Source organism: Nomia melanderi, chromosome 7, assembly GCF_051020985.1.
Source record: "Nomia melanderi isolate GNS246 chromosome 7, iyNomMela1, whole genome shotgun sequence".
In the NCBI taxonomy this organism is placed as follows: Eukaryota; Metazoa; Arthropoda; class Insecta; order Hymenoptera; family Halictidae; genus Nomia; species Nomia melanderi.
Window position 1 is genome coordinate 17,527,526 of NC_135005.1, and position 16,634 is coordinate 17,544,159.

General features: G+C 54.7%; 2 protein-coding genes across 5 annotated transcripts in view; one reads left to right on the top strand and one right to left on the bottom strand.

Annotated features, from left to right (window-relative positions):
* LOC143174175 (uncharacterized) overlaps nucleotides 1–16,634 on the top strand; it is a 273,986-nt gene that overhangs the window by 33,266 nt on the left and 224,086 nt on the right. The gene's annotated exons all lie outside the window — the stretch shown is intronic.
* The window catches only part of LOC116424986 (uncharacterized), a 92,864-nt gene that overhangs the window by 8,310 nt on the left and 67,920 nt on the right, over nucleotides 1–16,634 (bottom strand). For 2 of the 3 annotated variants that reach the window (XM_076369590.1, XM_031972106.2), the window contains exons 4-6: nucleotides 12,649–13,007; nucleotides 6,763–7,747; nucleotides 6,459–6,540 (exon numbers count right to left, since the gene is read on the bottom strand). In XM_076369590.1, the coding sequence (XP_076225705.1) occupies nucleotides 6,501–6,540; nucleotides 6,763–7,747; nucleotides 12,649–13,007 (1,384 nt within the window). In that variant the 3' untranslated portion in view covers nucleotides 6,459–6,500. Of the gene's footprint in view, nucleotides 1–6,458; nucleotides 6,603–6,762; nucleotides 7,748–12,648; nucleotides 13,008–16,634 lie in introns of those variants that run through there. The other variant, XM_076369591.1, reaches the window with a different exon arrangement.

Sequence of the window (16,634 nt, forward strand, 5' to 3'; positions counted from 1 at the left end):
AAGCGTACTTTAATGCCTCTGACGCGGGTCGAGGAGCAGCTTACCGGGATGATAAAAATTAAAAGAATAGACCCCCGATTCCCACAGAAGCAACTTGTTTCCAGGCTTACAGCTCGTTCACCGATTAACTAATGGATCAATCCCTTTATGGTCGTTACCGACAGAATTCCAGAAGATTAAACGCTACTAATTCGTCGGTGGACAGAGTCGAATTGGCCTGTCAGCCGAGAAGATAGTCCTAGAGAGGCGAGAGCCTTTCGAGATCAAACGCGAACCGGGTTTCGTGTATCCGAGGATAATGGATTTCGTCTGCTCCGGGATATTAAAAGCATCGCGACCACGAAAACATATGAGATAAGCAAATTGATTCCAGAGAAACGTTACCCGCGATTTTCATTCTTAGAACTAGGAGGCTCGAAACATCCGACGATTCGCGCGACAGGCGAGTATCACGTTTTCCGTGATAGGCGACAAAAAGGAGGAGGCACGCGCATACACGTTCTTCCCCTAAATTCATGGACCACGTGTTCATGAATATTCCTCGATTTCGGCCGCCGCGCGGTTTGAATAAATGAACGGATGCCGCGGTCTAGGCCTCGCTACATCGTGTCCGATGAATTTCATATCGGGGGGAACGCTGTCGCTTTGAGCCGGCAAAAGGACGCGTCGCAGTATCGAGCCTTAATAAGCGATACTTGATCCACAAGGGAGCAGCACGTGTAAGCCACAAAGGACTGTTCCTGAAAAATTTGAATGCGCGCACCGACGACGGAGAATCCCCCGGCGATTCGTCGGTGAAATCTTCTCGCGTACGCGCCGAGCGCGCACTCCAACGAGCAGATTAATAAGCCCCATTAATCCCCGATAACCGAGCAACAATAAATTCCCCTTAATCTCCCCGAAATAGCTTGGAAACGCAGTCGAATCCCGGCAGTTCCCCGGCGATTTCAACGCGACGATCCGCGCAGGCGATGACGGGCAATGACGAGGCCAATTCCCGGTCGAATTCTTCCCGCGAGCGCGTCGATCCGCGGCCATCCCCTCGCGTCCTGATATTTCTGGACGGACGGATAAGCCGGATTAACATCTCGGAGAGAGAGAGTCTCTTCGCGGAGTATCCACGCTCGCGACAGTAATTTACGTGTAATCGCCGGGATGATCTGGAGGAGGCCGGGTTGACGCGACCGGCGTGCATCGTGACGTCGTAATTTCACGCGAACGGGGAAGGTCACGGCGGCGGGACGGGGGCGCAGGGGAAGATCTCGTGAAATCGACACGTGCGCCGACGGAACGCGCGTCGACACCTCGGAGGAACGAAGACGAGAGCGCTCGCGACGATCGTCGGGACAGATAACGGCCTCGCGGGTTCAATTCCTCGCCGCGTCGCGTCGCGCCGCGCCGCCCCGCGAGCAGGACAAACACGGTGTTTAATGGAAACTCACCGCAATTACCGGTGGCCCCGAGTTACCTGCATCCCCGTCGCGTCCCTGCGTCCCTCGAGCGCAGAAAATTATGAAGATCGACCGATCATCAGGTCCGACCAAATTACCGGGCGACGTCGCGATTTAATAATTATCCAGCGAGTCGCGTACGTGTTTTTCCAGCGTGCAGATCCCCTATCTACGGCCGCGTTGATAACTCGGACGAGGCGGCGACTACGCCTCGGCAATACGCTCCTCGTTATTTAATTGTATAATTATAATACGCGGGACCCGCTGACGGCTGTATTAACCGGCCAGCGGCCGCGGGCTTATTCCGTGGCTAGATCGCAGGCGATTAATTGGGAGTGGCGCGGGGTAATTAGAAATTATCCCGATAAGCGGGTTACAACGGGACCGTTCGGCGGAGGGAACGGTTTTTCCAGGGGGATTCTCGGCCGTCGCGTACCCGCCGGCTCGGATGCGTGTCGAGCGAACCCGTGTGACCGGGGAAATTCAGGTGAAACACCGGAATCGAGTGGAAATTACCGCGTAACTGTTATCTAAACGAGGAAGTGACGGCGCGGGGAGACAGAAAATAATCGCCTGGACAAGCCCTTCCGAGCCGGGGACGGGATCGTCGGGACTTGATTGGGATTCCTCGCGCAATTTTTTCAAGCAACTCTCCCGGCGAGTTCTGGAGGTGGTTACACGGGTTGCTCCGGAGGAGGTGGGCTGCGCGGAAATTTATTGCGCGCATTGTTATTTTTAGCGCAACGACTCGATGGAAATTCTAGAAATTCTTTCGGCGAGCACGCGACTTCAGCTGACCGTGGCGGCAGATTTTCCGCGCATAAAAATAGCTCGCGGTTGATTAATAGGCTGTAGATGAATTAATTACGCTCGCATGATAATAGGGAAAACTATTTATTGTCTTTCACGGTTCTATAACAACCGGTGCTTGAAAGGAACTAATTACGGCGAGTGTATTCGATCTGTATCAGGAGTATTTTAAATGAATACAAATGCCTCGGGGGGTCATCAGTCACACGCAACCGGCTAGATTCAATGATTAAAGCCTACCAACTTATTAAGGTGTTGTGGCGTATGGTGTTATCTTTAAATAACACGAATAATACGCGCATTTGTCATGGAGCAACCGCAAATAAACGATAAAACGTTCGTCGCGAACTGTAGCCTGCGACCTTGATCCTGCCGCAATTATCGCTGGTCGCGCGCATGGATGGACGTTAACACGAGTCTTCCACGCGATGCGAGCGAGCATAATGAACCGCGGTGCGCGATCCGTTTCTTCAAATTCGATTCGATCCGTTGGAAAGCCGGCCGAAGGTGTTATTCGGCGCGACGAGACGCGACGGTTCCACGGCGATTTTTCGAAGCGCCGCGCGACGAAGCCTGCCACCTTCAGACATAAAGTTGCAAACGTCGCCAGTGCCTCGGGCTAAAGAGCCGGGTCGAGGGTTTTAGCAAGTTCTCCGGTTACCCAGGTAGCGGGGAAGCCGGCGGCCATTCGGGGACGTAAATCCGGGCTACCGTTTCGTCCCTGAGGAGATCGCACGATCTACGCCGCGATGTAATAAAGCCGAGCCGAGGCTAGCCGCGCGATCGCGGATCGGCCGAGCGGTAGCGAGGATCTATCCTCGCCAGAAATGAGGGTCGAGGACAAAGAGGGACGCGTCGGGGCGCGTCTCGTCCGAGAGAGCAGCTCCGGACGCGTCCGAAAACGCTGGGAATTCCAGAAACGTGCTTTCATCGCCGGCCACCAGCTGGAAGAGGAAACGGCTTCGAGAACTCGCGACCGAACGGGAGACGAACGAGGAGGGTCGAGGAGAAGGAAGAAGAAGACGAAGAAGAAGAAGGAGAAGAAGGAGAAGAAGGAGAAGAAGGAGAAGAGGACGGAGGACCGAGCGGCCAATGAATAAACAGAGAAGGAAAGAAGAAGAAATCGTCCAACGCAGGATTTATCGAGGAGACACCTGAATCCTCCCGGAATCTCGTAGCCGTTAAAAAGATCGGCTATCCTGTCGGCCGCGCGGAGGCCATGGGTGCTTGGTGGTCGCGAATTTTATGCAGATGCCGTGGGATCCTGTAAACATCGCGAGCGCCGGAGCGGGACAGACGGATGGCTGTTGGTCGAGGTCAGGCCGAGAGGCCAGGTCCAGATCGGTAGTTCACCACCCAGCCTAATGGCAATTAAATATCCCCGCGCTAATTGGCAATTATAGGCCACGGGTGTCGAGGATGTCTTTCTTTCTCTCTCCGCCTTCTCTCCCGTGTTCTCTCCTCGAGTCGCGTCTTCTCCGTGGAGAAAGAGGAGGAACGGTGGGCGAAAAAAGAGCAAGCCCGCCAGGTAGGTGCAACAAGAGGCGCTCTCCCGCGCGATCTGGAGCTTATACGTATACCTGGCTCCCTGTACCCGGGAGGACGGGACCAGCGACGGGGCCGGGGGGAGGCTAACAGGCCCATCGAGATGGTCCTGGAGGGAGCTCGGGCAGGACGCGAGGCCCGCAGCGTTATAAGCGTCCAGGCCACGAGGCCCGAAAGGTCCCCGGCGGCGGAGGGAAGGGCTGGGAGAGGCCGAGGTGACGACAGCGAAAACTAGTTTATTTGGGACGCGGCTATAAATTAGGATCAGATCGCCACGCGATAAGAGTACCGGCTAACACCCGGTTCCCTTCGAAAGAGCGGCCGTCTCTCTCGCGCGCTCGCTCTCTTTCTCTCGCTCCCTTACTCTCGACTTCTTTCAGCTGGCAACCTACGAAACGAGGCGACGAGCCGCGCTCATCTTCTTCTCCTCGTCGCACCTCTGACCGAGCCTCGTCCCGACGCTTCTCTCGCCTCCGCCTCGGCCGAAGGAGTCGAGAGACAGTTGGATGGTTCCTATGAAACGGCCGATGTGACGCTAATTAGCGTAGTTTCGTGCCCTGCTCCGGAGCAGCCGCGTAGAATATGAACGATGGCGGATCTCGACCGGGACTCCTCGAGCGTATCATCCGGATTTAAATGACTCGACTGGACGCGACCGTCCGGCGAATGGTAGTCGATGTTTTATTCCTTGCCATCGAGAGAGCCCGGATCGCGCGACTAGCTTTTCACCGCTGGCATTACCGGAGTTTAGTTCCGTGCGATTTCTGGCGGATCGAGAGTTTAATCGGTCCGGAATATATATTCCGGCTCGGGAAAGTTCGACGAGGTTCGAGGCTCGTTCGCGCGGAATTTATACGGCGACCGACGCTTTCGGGGACACCTTAATTGATCCGAATTTACGGAATTTGGGAATTATTCGCGGGTGTCGGGGCTAATCGGCTGCTCGCGGCGGCGCGGCGGAATTATCGACGAGGACGGACGCCGGGGATCGCCGCCGCGAAACGTAATCAAGCGATCTCGTCAACCGAAGATTCGGATCTATAACGGCGTGTGTCTTTTCGAAAAAAACTGGTCCCGGCTTGTTTACACCGTCGCGGAATCAGATAGCCTTGGATGTGCGCGACGAAAGGAGCGATGAGAAGAAAAAAAATGAAAAAGCGGGACGGAGAGGGTGAGAAACCAAGCGGAGAGACGAGGAGAGGAGAATCGGAGTAGAAAAGCCCCGAGAGATGAATCTGGCGAATCGTTTGTAAGGAAACGAGGGAACAACCGTTTCAAGATTCCCCCCTTCTGTCACCGTGGCCGTGAATGGAATGAAGTCTCGGCGTCCTGAAGCCGATTTAACGATCGCTCGACTGCTACGGATAACCACTTTTCCATCTCCCGTCGCCGGGTTTTCTTTTTATTCGAGAGTTCCGTGGTATTAGGCGACACGTTTGGATTCGATAACGCTCGCGGAAGTCGCCGTAACGTGATTTCCCAGTGTCGCTCGCACTCCGAGTGCCTTCTGTTCCCAATGAAATCCGAAATCTCGGATTCGCCTCGACGTTCCGGCGGATTGATTCCAGGAGACCCTACGAATCCGACCGAAGGGGATCGACGATATCTCCATTACTCTACTCGATTCTTGAAACAACCGAGCAATTAACAAAAGCTTCTCGAGTCAACATTGGTACCGCGTACTTTTCCAAAGGTGACCCGGAAAGGTTCGGGAACCAGTCGGCCGCGCTGGGAATCGAAGGTGAACGCTTATCAGAGTTCTGGTCTCGAAGCGCGCGTTATTTTGCTGTTAATTCGAGCCCGGTGTCTCGAGAACGTGTCCCATTTGTGAGAGTACGCAAGTGGACCGGCGCGGCGTTCAGTCAGGAACGCGCGACAGGTTCAGGTGTGTCCGAGAGCGCGGTGTTCCGTGGCACACAGGCGCACACGTACGCGTTGCCGGAGCGCAGCGGGCCCGTGTGTAAGAGAAAGACGCGCTCGGCCAGCGGTGATTCCATTCACTGATTGAAATCTTCGTCCATTTGTCACTGTCAAGAAGGTGGCGATAGCCTCTCTTCTCTACCGTTCGCTCTCCCTCCTTCTCTTCCCGGCGCGTCATCTCTCCCTCGCTCCCGTCCCGCGCGGACTGCCCACACGCTGCTCAATACCCGATGCCATTATTATTTCAACGCGAGTCCGTGTGCCTAACGACCAATCGACGCGCCGGATATTAATTTCTTATCGATTTTCCCGTGCCGGGCCACTGATCGAGCGGCTCGTCGGAGCAGATCCGGAGCGTACCCGCCATTTTAACGATCCGCGGACGCGATTACGCGACGGTGCACACCCCGGGACGACGTCGTCCCCGCGAGCCAATAACAGCCCGCGCCGGTTCTCCCCGAGCGAAACCAATTATACACGGTATTAACGTTATCGGTATAATTATGATTTGTCACCGGCCGCGACTGGACGCGCCGGAATCCGGCCGACTTCTTTACCATTGGCACGGACCCGGTGATTCATCGGCGATATTTCTTCGACGCGAATATACGCTTGCTATTTGTAACCCGCTCGTGGATCAAGATCGCTGCGGGATCAGGTTTTTGGCGTGGCAAAAAATGGAATTTCGATTCGATGACGTGGTCGATCGGGTTGAACGAGTGTTACACTCACCTCGGGGGACGCGACGGTGATCCGACGTTGATCCACCGGGCCTTACACTGGCGAGACGAACCCACTGCCCATCGACTGTGACCTGGAACCATCGGATTCCAGTGTTATTCTCTTCTACGAGTTTCTAACTCGGTCATTCCAATGCTAATTTCCATGCAAACAATATCAATGTCTTTATATTAATACATTCCGGCCGATTCGGGCCTTCTTACTTTAACCAAATGAAACCTCCTTGTAAACGATACTCCTTCTCAACGAACAAACTATCAAACTGCCAGGATTTCGATACGAATGGTTCGCTTACCCTTTGTAGAACGGCTTAAACGCAGTGGTGGCCTCCGTGGCCGGTAGGCTGGCAGTGGTCTGGTGCTGATGCAGAATGGAGTTCTGCGCTGCCGGCGAGAAGTCCTTGTGCGGGGATGCCTGCAGCCTGGAGCTGAAGGACGACCCGCTGCTGGCGGAGCCGGAGCTCGTGGACAGGTAGCCGGTGGCGGCCGGGTGGCTAGCTCCGTACGGGTTAGGATTACCGTTGCTCGTCGCGTTGCCGTTGCCAGTGGTGCAGTAGCCAGCCGGTGGTGCCTGGATCACTCCATTCGGTGTAGCCACCTTCATGTTGGGCGGTGTCTGGGGTGGAGTGTCCGTACCAACCTCGGGAAACCCCGCCGCCGCCGAGGAGGACGCGCTCGATGTTGACCCGGACGAGGAGTTCGGGTTGTAGTGCAGCTGGCCGCCGGACGAGGACGACAGGAAGCCACCGTACCTCGTGGCGGCGCTCGAATACGGCGCGGTCGCGGCCGCGGAAGGGCTCATCGACGCGGAGGACGGTAACGCGAACGAGCTGAGGTTCCCTCCGCCGCCGCCGGCACCGGCGTTGCCGCCGCCGCCCGCGGAACCGAGCCAAGGTTGCTGGGAATGATGGTGGTGTCCTTGGTTCGCCAGGTGATGCTGCTGCTGGCCGTAGTGCTGTTGATGGTGCAGGTGGTGGTACTGTTGGTGGTGAGGGTGGGAAGGTGGCGGCGGCGTTTTGCAGGCGGCCGTGTCCGCCAGGGACCAAATCTTTGGCTTGGTCGCGGGTATCGGCACGCCGGCCGCGCTGCAGTCCGACTTGATGCCCTCGTCCTTCAGATGGTCCTCCCCGGCGTACCCTTGGTGATGGTGGTGATGGTGCTGCATCGCGTGATGAAAGGGATGCTCGGTCCGCCGTGGGTCCTCCTCGAGGTCCAGGTCGTCCTCGTCGTCCAGGTCCTTGTCGTGCTGCAAGTGCTCCGCTTTCACGTGCCTCATCGGCTCTGCAAACACACGGTCGCCGGCAATTTAGTAAATTGCGCTCGCCGGGGAGGCTTGATCTTGTAAAAGGCGTACGCTTCTTACGCGATTATCCTGCGGATAGACGTTCGACTGAGGTTTAGTACGTTTAGTGGAACCTAGGTGTTCTTTAATCCTAAAGATGTAGAGATTTTATTGCTGTAGAATCGACGAAAGTTTTCTAGAAGAAAGTCCCCTCTTTCGTTTCGCTCCAATGATTTTCTATGGGTTGAACGCGGTCTACGAGAACACACCGAATCGTTAAGGGTTAAACGCAGACGACGTGGAACGGGAAACGTTTTCCGCGAGGCTAATAGAAAATTCAGTACGGTCAAGGGTGGTGTATCGCGTTTCGTAGGTCTCGCGCACCCCCCGGGCGAACGTCAGAATTAATGGTTTATAATCCCTGGTGTGAAAGCGAGATCCACGCGAAAGTCGGTGTATCGGAGCTGCGAGGGATCGACCGGGCTGCCGGTGAAACGGTAGGAAGGAGTCTTTTCCCCTGCGTGGCCCCTTACACAGTTAAGCTGTAAGGGATGCTGTGAAAAAAAGGGAGCGGAGCCTTCAACCACTTTGAGGCGCGAGAGATTTTAGCTCCCCCTCGAGGCAGAGAGAGCCGGACGGGGGAGAATAGCGAAGCTGTATTCTCTTTCTCTCTTTCCCTCGGACGCACCCTCGTCTTTCTCTCTTTTGCTCTCCGTTTCTCTCTGGCGAGTCTCTCGGGGCGCTCTAGGATCGTCCCAAGCGTCTGCCAGCTAGCCAGCCAGCCAGCCATCGAGCCGAGCCAGCCAGTCAGTCAGGGGTGAGAATTTCATTAAGAGGTTCGAATGAGTCGGCAGAGGGTTTACTTGATGGGTCGTCAAGCGATAATTCCCAAGCTAGAAGGGGCGGCCAACCCCCGCGAGAAAGAGAGAGAGAGAGAGAGAGAGAGGCACGGCGAACGGGATGGACGAGACCGGGAAAAGAGAGAGCTGCAGGGAAACGGAGAGTTTAGGTTTAGGGTGCGCGCAACCCCCTTATAAAGGGAACCTTATGGGCCAACTAAATAGATACCACCGTCGAGTCCACAAGTGGCTCTTTAACTTTTGACCCCCTTTTATCAGACGTTAATCTCATAATCTTCGCGCTGGCCTGTATCTCCGCGTGGGATGCGAATTGCGCGGCTTAAATTTCCAAGTTTCGGGGTGCGCGTGCGATTCAACGGTACCGCAAGATCGCGTTTACATTCGCGAATAAGAAAAGCACCGGCGGCGTGCTCGAAAAACTGAACGGTACGCGTCGAGTGTATAGCTCGCCGGAGGACGGACCCCAGCAACCCTCGCGTACTCGTGAGCGTCTGAAGTGACCGCCCTCCGCCGGTCAACATGGAAATTCATGAGGGTTAAGAAAGCTCTTGAATTTGGTAAACCCCGGCAAAACCTGCCGCGTTACTCGGAGTGCTGTTGTCCGAGGTATTTTTAGCGACTCTCGTGATGAACGACTTCGGATCGAGACTCGATTGTAATACAATGAGACGCGATAAATATGAAACAATAAGATTTTCTATACTACTAAAATCCGCTCTCCCTCTCGACAAAGAGCATCGCTGTCCAACGAATTTAACGAACTTCTTCTCTACTCAACAGTCAACCGTCTTTTAAAACAATCGAACATAGGCAGCGAAAGACTGTTCCTCGATCCCATCGAACACAGCCTCCTCCCGAAACGCCATGAATAGCAGAAAAACTTCCACAGTCTAACCCAAGATCCTCCCCAACGGTCCCAGTCCCAATCCCCGGCAAGACCACCGAAAGCCCAGATATTCATACGCGATCACAAATCACGAGCCGTCCGTGCGAACACCAGCGACGCCGGAATAGAAAACAAATCGGTTTCGTGCGGGCTCCGGTCGTCTGGATTTTCAGAGGGCTTACTTCCGAGGCAGTCCTTTAAAATTACGAGGCATCGCGGGACGCGCGTCACGCAGCCCGACGCAACACCTAAATGTCCCGAATCGAAGGGGCCCCGGCTAAGGGATGGGAACAACGGAAAGAGCGAGGGAGAGAGAAAGAGGGAAAGGGAGAAAAGAGGACGGAGAGAGAGATGCACGCTCGGAGGAAGAGGAGCAACGGAGAGGAACGATATTGGCCAATGTGCGGTGGGGTAATGGTGGCCATAGGAGGGTCCGTACCATTCGTCTCGCCGCGGGCGCCGATACATCACCGTACCTCGAACCACCGGCTCTCCGCCGTGTATCTATATACATCCGTCCACCACGTGTATATACATTTATTTGTATGTGTACACCATATATATACACACGGAGCCCGTGGCACGGAGAGTATATGGTCCTACGGATGGCTACTCGGGCGCACCCTCTGCCTCTCGCAGAGAGAGAGAGAGAGACAAGCTCAGGGAGAGGAAGGTCCGCGCGCGCGCGAGATCGCCCGCGCGAGCGAGCGAGCGAGTCGCAGTGCACACACCCCACGGTGAAAGCGTCGGTTGCGCGCGAGCGTGTGGACGTGCGCGCGAGGCCACGTACCCACCAATACCCAGGAACCGGGCCGGTCCACCGGGGGACCAAACCGAAGGCCATTAATCTCTTCGCGCGGCAACCCGCAACCCGTCACTGTGTTTACCCACATGTGAACCATTATGTCCGCCTCCGCGATATAGACCCCGACACACGCAGCCCGGCCTCGCGAGCGAATTTCTAACTCGCCCGTTTCCGGCCGCTCGCCAAAACGCCTGAATAAGTAGCCTATCGAGCGATGGGAGAACCGACCGGCCGGCCGGTCGGCCGCTCGTCGCATGGGCGCGGCGATATTTCGGACGGCCGGGGAACGGCTGACTCCGTAATCGAATTTACCGGGACAAATTTACCGGATTGTGCCGGCCACTTTGCGAATCACCGCCCGGAAGGCGGAACGCGGCCACCTGGGCCTGACGCGAGACGAATAGGCTGCCCTCCGAAATGACGAGGACTTTCTTCTGACGGAGGAGGTTTATTTTAGGTGTTGAAGCTGTTCGGTGCTCCGGAATTACCTGCGATTGGAGTTCTTTCTTTTTTTTTTTAGCGAGGATGCTGGATTAACCAGCGCTCGCCGCGAGCACGATATTCTACCCGACGAACGTGCCAAGGCAAACATTTCGAGTCTCACCGATACTGGTAAGTTTGACGCGTTTTCAACGGTCTATAAAGATTCGGAGTAGTAAAGGGTGATATTTACGAGGGGGATGAAGCATAGGCGAGTCGTTTCGGAAACGAAGAAACATCGACGATGTTTGGATAGTGCCGGATTGTTTTGCTTCGCCTTCGATGAGCGATTTGCGCAGCTGTGTACGACAACTGGAACATTCGCGCGACCGGCTACTCCTTTCTCATCTCATTAAAGAGGAACGTGAAAACACGGGGCAAAGATGTGTCTCCTTAAAACAGTCTCATTCGCGTTAGAAAAAAGATTACTCCTGGCGGAGAGCTTCATGGAACCCTCGTGTATCTCAAATATTTGTCTCCGCGGCAGGAAAATCGATGAAGTCCCTTCTGCCCGAGAATAACTAGAATTCAATGGGGTCTGGATGAAGAAGTATTTATCGCGAATAACGCGAAAGGTTGTAGGAAAGTTTGTCGTCGCTGTTCCGACGGACCGAATACGTCGAAGCAGCTACACGTCCATGGAAATTGCTAGAAAATACAGATATTCGAGGATCCGAAGGTGATCGGGACATCTCAGCCGCATAATCGTCTCACCGGGAATTTATATTCATCGGAATGTTGAAATGTTTATTGGTCGCGAGTCGAGTCCGTTAGAATACGCATCCAGCGCGACTGGTGCGTTGTTGTGAGCCCGAACGGATGGTTGCGCAATATCAGAAACGCCGTCCGATGGGCATTCGATATCGGGGAAACTGGTCACGCGAACCGGCCTATACACGCTACCGGCACGCCGGGTCGAGGAGAGATCGGTATGTTTTCGCGGGCGGGTTCACCCTCGCGGCAGGTTCCGTGGTATTGCACCGGCGCGCAGCAACTTCCATCGAAACGTCGGTAATTGGCCCCCGCCGCCGCCGCCGCCGCCGCCGCCGCGTGCCTTCGACCTTTCGGGACGGTTGTTGCGAGCATTCTTCAACGGAGGAAGATGCATGGAGGACATGTGAGCGAATCGGTAGCCGCGGTACTCCGTTTAATCGGTACACGCGTGCAACGATTATTGACTAAACTTGGCCCGTCACGCGGAGACATAGTTCTCGTTCGAACCTCTCCGCAAACTGCTTCGCGAGACGGCTGAGCTACGAGGGGACCCGAGGTGCTCGGAATAATTAGGGGATCGTTTATTCGAATGACTTTCTCTTCCCGAAGGTAATTAACCTGTTCCGCGCGCGTAATGTCTCTATGATATCACGGCTCAGTTATGCCCGGATTGCGGATGTTATGCGTTTATATCCTACGAGACTGTGGAAAACCGAACGCCGCTACACGGTCGACCAATTTTAATGGGCTCTTTTGCTTTATTTGGATCCCCATAAAATTCTGAATGGAGTATTCTTATACGAGATTAAAATACTGTATTTGCATAAATATCCGCGACGTCCGATTACGATGTTAATCGGTTGAAAACGTTCGGCGGCTTTCTACGAGCAAATAAATCTGGTTCTGGTTTATTACAAATGTTTTGCCTGGCCGAAGGACGTTATCGGGGAAGGATTTGGAATCGAAAACGAACTCTAATAAAACGGCATCGAGGAAAAAGTTCTTTTATGATTCGAGCCGGGATCATGACGAACTAGTATGCTAATAATGGCTCGGCATTATTTCCGAGAAGGTTCGCGCTTTAATGGGATTCCTCGTCGCGATTCTTTTATTTAATTGGCGCGCGTCGAGGAGCCGCATGAAACATTCACTCACCATTTTCTTCGAGGCCCCTCCTCGCTTCCTCGCCGACCCTATCGCCCTGATTGTCCCCCGCGAGGTCGTCTTTCTCCTTGTTATCCTCCGAGTCCGTGAGAACCGCGTCGTCGTCGTCGTCGGTCTTGTTCTTCGGCTCCCAGGTCATCTTGTTCTCTTTCTTGAGGCGCCGCCGCGCGTTAGCGAACCAAGTCGAGACCTGCGTCAGCGTCATCTTCGTGATAATCGCCAGCATGATTTTCTCGCCCTTCGTCGGGTACGGGTTCTTCTTGTGCTCGTTCAGCCAGGCCTTCAAGGTCGCCGTCGACTCCCTCGTCGCGTTCTTCCGCCGCGCGGCTAGGTCGTATCCAGCCCCGTATCTGAAACATTCGTTTCGTATAATCTCGACAACCGCACGAACAGCTCTTTACTGCCTCGAACGTTCCTTTTCCTAAACCATCTCTCCCCTCCCATCTCGTTCACAAATCGAGCAAAATTCAGATGGAAATCAACTTTCCCTATCAATCGAACCCTGTATTCCACCGTTATCCTTTCGATCTCTACTCTACTACTTCCTTCTACTCGCATCACCGAATTATTCCCATATTTTCCGAACAACACCGGAATGATCCGCGATACTCCGGTACTCGGCCGATCGCGTACGCTGAAAGGAAAATCGTCCCCCGCCAGGAAAACCGTCTCCGTTCCAGCCACACGAAAAACGTAATCATTGTTCAACATTTGTCGAGCCGGGGCACTCCACTCGAAAAGTGGTATCCTGTCGAGGGTGCGAATTCCCCGCAGATTTCGGCGAGTCCGAAGTGCTCGGCGAGAGAGAGAGAGAGAGAGAGAGAGAGAGAGACCCCGGCCTCCTAGATTCGTCCCCGCCGCCCCACGACTGTTCGCTGGCATCGCCACCCTGCTTGCCGGAGCATCGAACCCTCCGGGATAAGGGGCGACATCCTACTGGGTCGAGGGTGATACTCCGGCAAATATATACGGAGAATAAACCCCCAGCGGCGGCGTGATTCCATCGAGCAACCCCGGCACTCACTCGCCGTAATGGCGATTCGATCGATCCCCTCCTCCCACTCGCCGCCCCGGTCTAGCTTCGCGTTCCTCGCTCCCTTCCGCGCCGCCCGTGTCCTCCCTATTGGAGAACCCCACGCGAGGGTGTTATAGGTATGTACTATTATATACCGGAGCCTAAAATACCTATCGACGATCCATCGGCCGTGGAAGGGTGCCACCGGCGGCGTCGACGGTGGCGGTACCGATGTTAGAGGCACCGGTTACCGACGACATTGTTGCCGAGCCGTGACGCGCGCGACCGGACGAAACAGTCGAATCGAGAAACATCTAATGAAAACGATGTTTCGGGACGGTTCGCTCGACGGCAGTTAAGCTTTTATTAGCAGGTCTCGGTCGTAGCGGAGAGACGAGTGGGACTTTCGTTCGAGGAACGGAGAGGGTTGTAAAGGATGACACTGTTGTGGAGAGTTAGATTCGAATGTTAGTTATATTTTGTATATTTTCTGGGCGTCCTTTGGAGACGCGTCGTCTGATTTGTTGGGGTTTGATGAGTGGTAAGAGGATTGTAAAATATGCAGATCGCGGGGGGACTGTTGCGAAGAGTTCGGAAAGCGAATAGAGAGTGCGGATTAAGGTGACACCGTATATAGAAAAGGAGACACGTCGGAAGAGAGTGAGCAACCCTCGATAAACCGCGCGAAAATCGAATTGCCGGGAAGGGTATAAACGGCGTTTTAACAACGGGTAGATTATTAAAAGCGACAGTGGCTCGAGACACCGTGGAATCGAACAAAAGGGAACGTCGCGTTTTATCGCGGCCCATAAATTGACGAGAAGAACGCGTCGTAATTTGGCGGTCGCGCGGGGACTCCGAGATAAATAAGCGTCCCCGAAAGTGGCGGTCAATACCGTCGAAAATTTTACGGCCGGTTTCTCCGTTTTGCACGGTGAATCTATCGTGTTTTACGTCCTCGCCCGACGAGATCATCAAAAGATCCTTTTTACGCGGGGCACGAGTTTATTCAAATGGAGACGTTTTCCGCTTCTAAATCGCGCTTTACGATCGCGGGGGCCATCGGGGGCCGATTCCTCTGTTCGGCCGCAACAAATGGCCCGATGAAATCTTCCGTCTCGGGCTATAAGTTTAGACGTGATCTAATCTCGGCGTTTCACCGCCGCGGAACGACCCAACTATCCCCGAAAATATCGCCGGGCGTTATGTCGACAATGCCACTCAATTTGGAGCTCGCCGAGATTCCGGCGAGCCGCGACATTGTCGCCGCGCCGCGTCGTAACTCGTCGACTAAACGTTCCCCTTTATCGGAATACCGCGTTCGAAAAGAAACCAACCCCGTGTACCTGTGCGTATCGGGTGCGCGAGGCGGCGCAAACGAATTAGGGAACCGTCCGAGGCGAGAGTAGACGGTAAATCGAAGGAAAACCGGCCGATTAGGTTCCCGCTTTCGCTCGGGGAACACAGAGGATCGCGTAATTCCCCTCTAGGAATCCATCCCCGACTACCCGCCGACTCCGTCGTTACTGCAATCCACATCCAAGATTGCTGATGACCGCGTCGATGGGGATGAAGAAGCCAGCAATCCGAAGGAAGCGGACTCGTGGAAGTTCGAGGACGTTTCACCCTCTATTAAACCCCCTCGGACAAGGGAAAGGCGGCCGCCGAGGCTCTCGTACCTCGCCAATAAAATCAGCCTCTTTTCGCTTGTACCTCCTTGCTCTCCTCCTTCGTCGCCGCCGCCGCTTCCTTTTTCCTCCTCGCGAAGAAAACCGCCGATCGATCCGGATTGTTCGTATCTAATGACGGGTACAGTTGGCTCCGGGGAAGCTGTCCGTTTCGCGGGTGTCGGATAGATTGATCGTTTCTCGGGAGATTGCTGATAACGAATTAGACGAGGAGAAAGTATCCGTACTATTAGCCAATTGGAATTGATTCGACATTCCACGACGAGGCGCGGTATCGCTTGGAACTAATCGACGAGACGTAAATCGAGAAACAAAGCTACTTTGTTTTAATGTTTCACACGATCATGCATCGTAGAAAGCCTTTAGATTTTTGCTGTATCGAACCAGGCGACCGGGAGTCGCCTAGAAGCGCAAAGGATCGATAAGTCTCCTGTCCCGAGGATCACGGAAGAAGCGTCGTGGAAAATTCCTGCTTGCCGAACGTTGCAACACGCGTGTATCGAATTCATCGCGCACCCTTCAAATGATCCCGCATCTCGAGCCCGTTTATTAGCCCCCGAGGGGCAGACGGAGTAGTTATCCGTCAAACGAAAACACACTCGAGCGTCCGACGATCCCATCCCCCGGCAGGCAGAGTCGGGCGAGCGTCTCTGCGAAACTCCGGGTCGCAATATATCAAAATCACGGGGAACGGGAATACGAGCCGGTAGGCCGGGCCGGGCCTCTTTGTCCGAAGGCAGCGACGAGTCAATATAAAGTTGCGAGGGCCGTTTCGGACGGCAGAAACAGAACTCGTTCCGCGAATGGCTCGGAAGTTAGAAATTGACAGTCGGCCGGGCTCTGCGCCTCTAGATTTAATCGGCGATCCCCACCCCACCCGGCGAGCGGAGGCTGGTTCATTGATATGCGCAATTTCGACTGCCTCCCACACGCGGGGGCCGCGCAATTATCCGCACACACGAGGGCGCGCGCGGCGCGGCGAACTGCCGCGATTTACATACTAAGTGTGCCGTTGCGTGCCGCCGCGCCGGAGGATCGCTGCGGCCGGGGTGTATCGGCGTCGATCGTCTGCGGAGAGGACGCAAGTATCGTACACCGCTGAGGAGAAGTCCTGCGGAAGGAATGCGGTTCCGACTGGTCGGAAGTCGAAACAGTTCGCCTTTCATCTCGAGCATTCGCGGTTCTAGTCTCCTATTTGCAGGGAAGCTCGCGCGGAACGACGTAAAGGTTATCGAAAATAATGGCGAACGTTTCGAAGACTGAAACGCGCATGA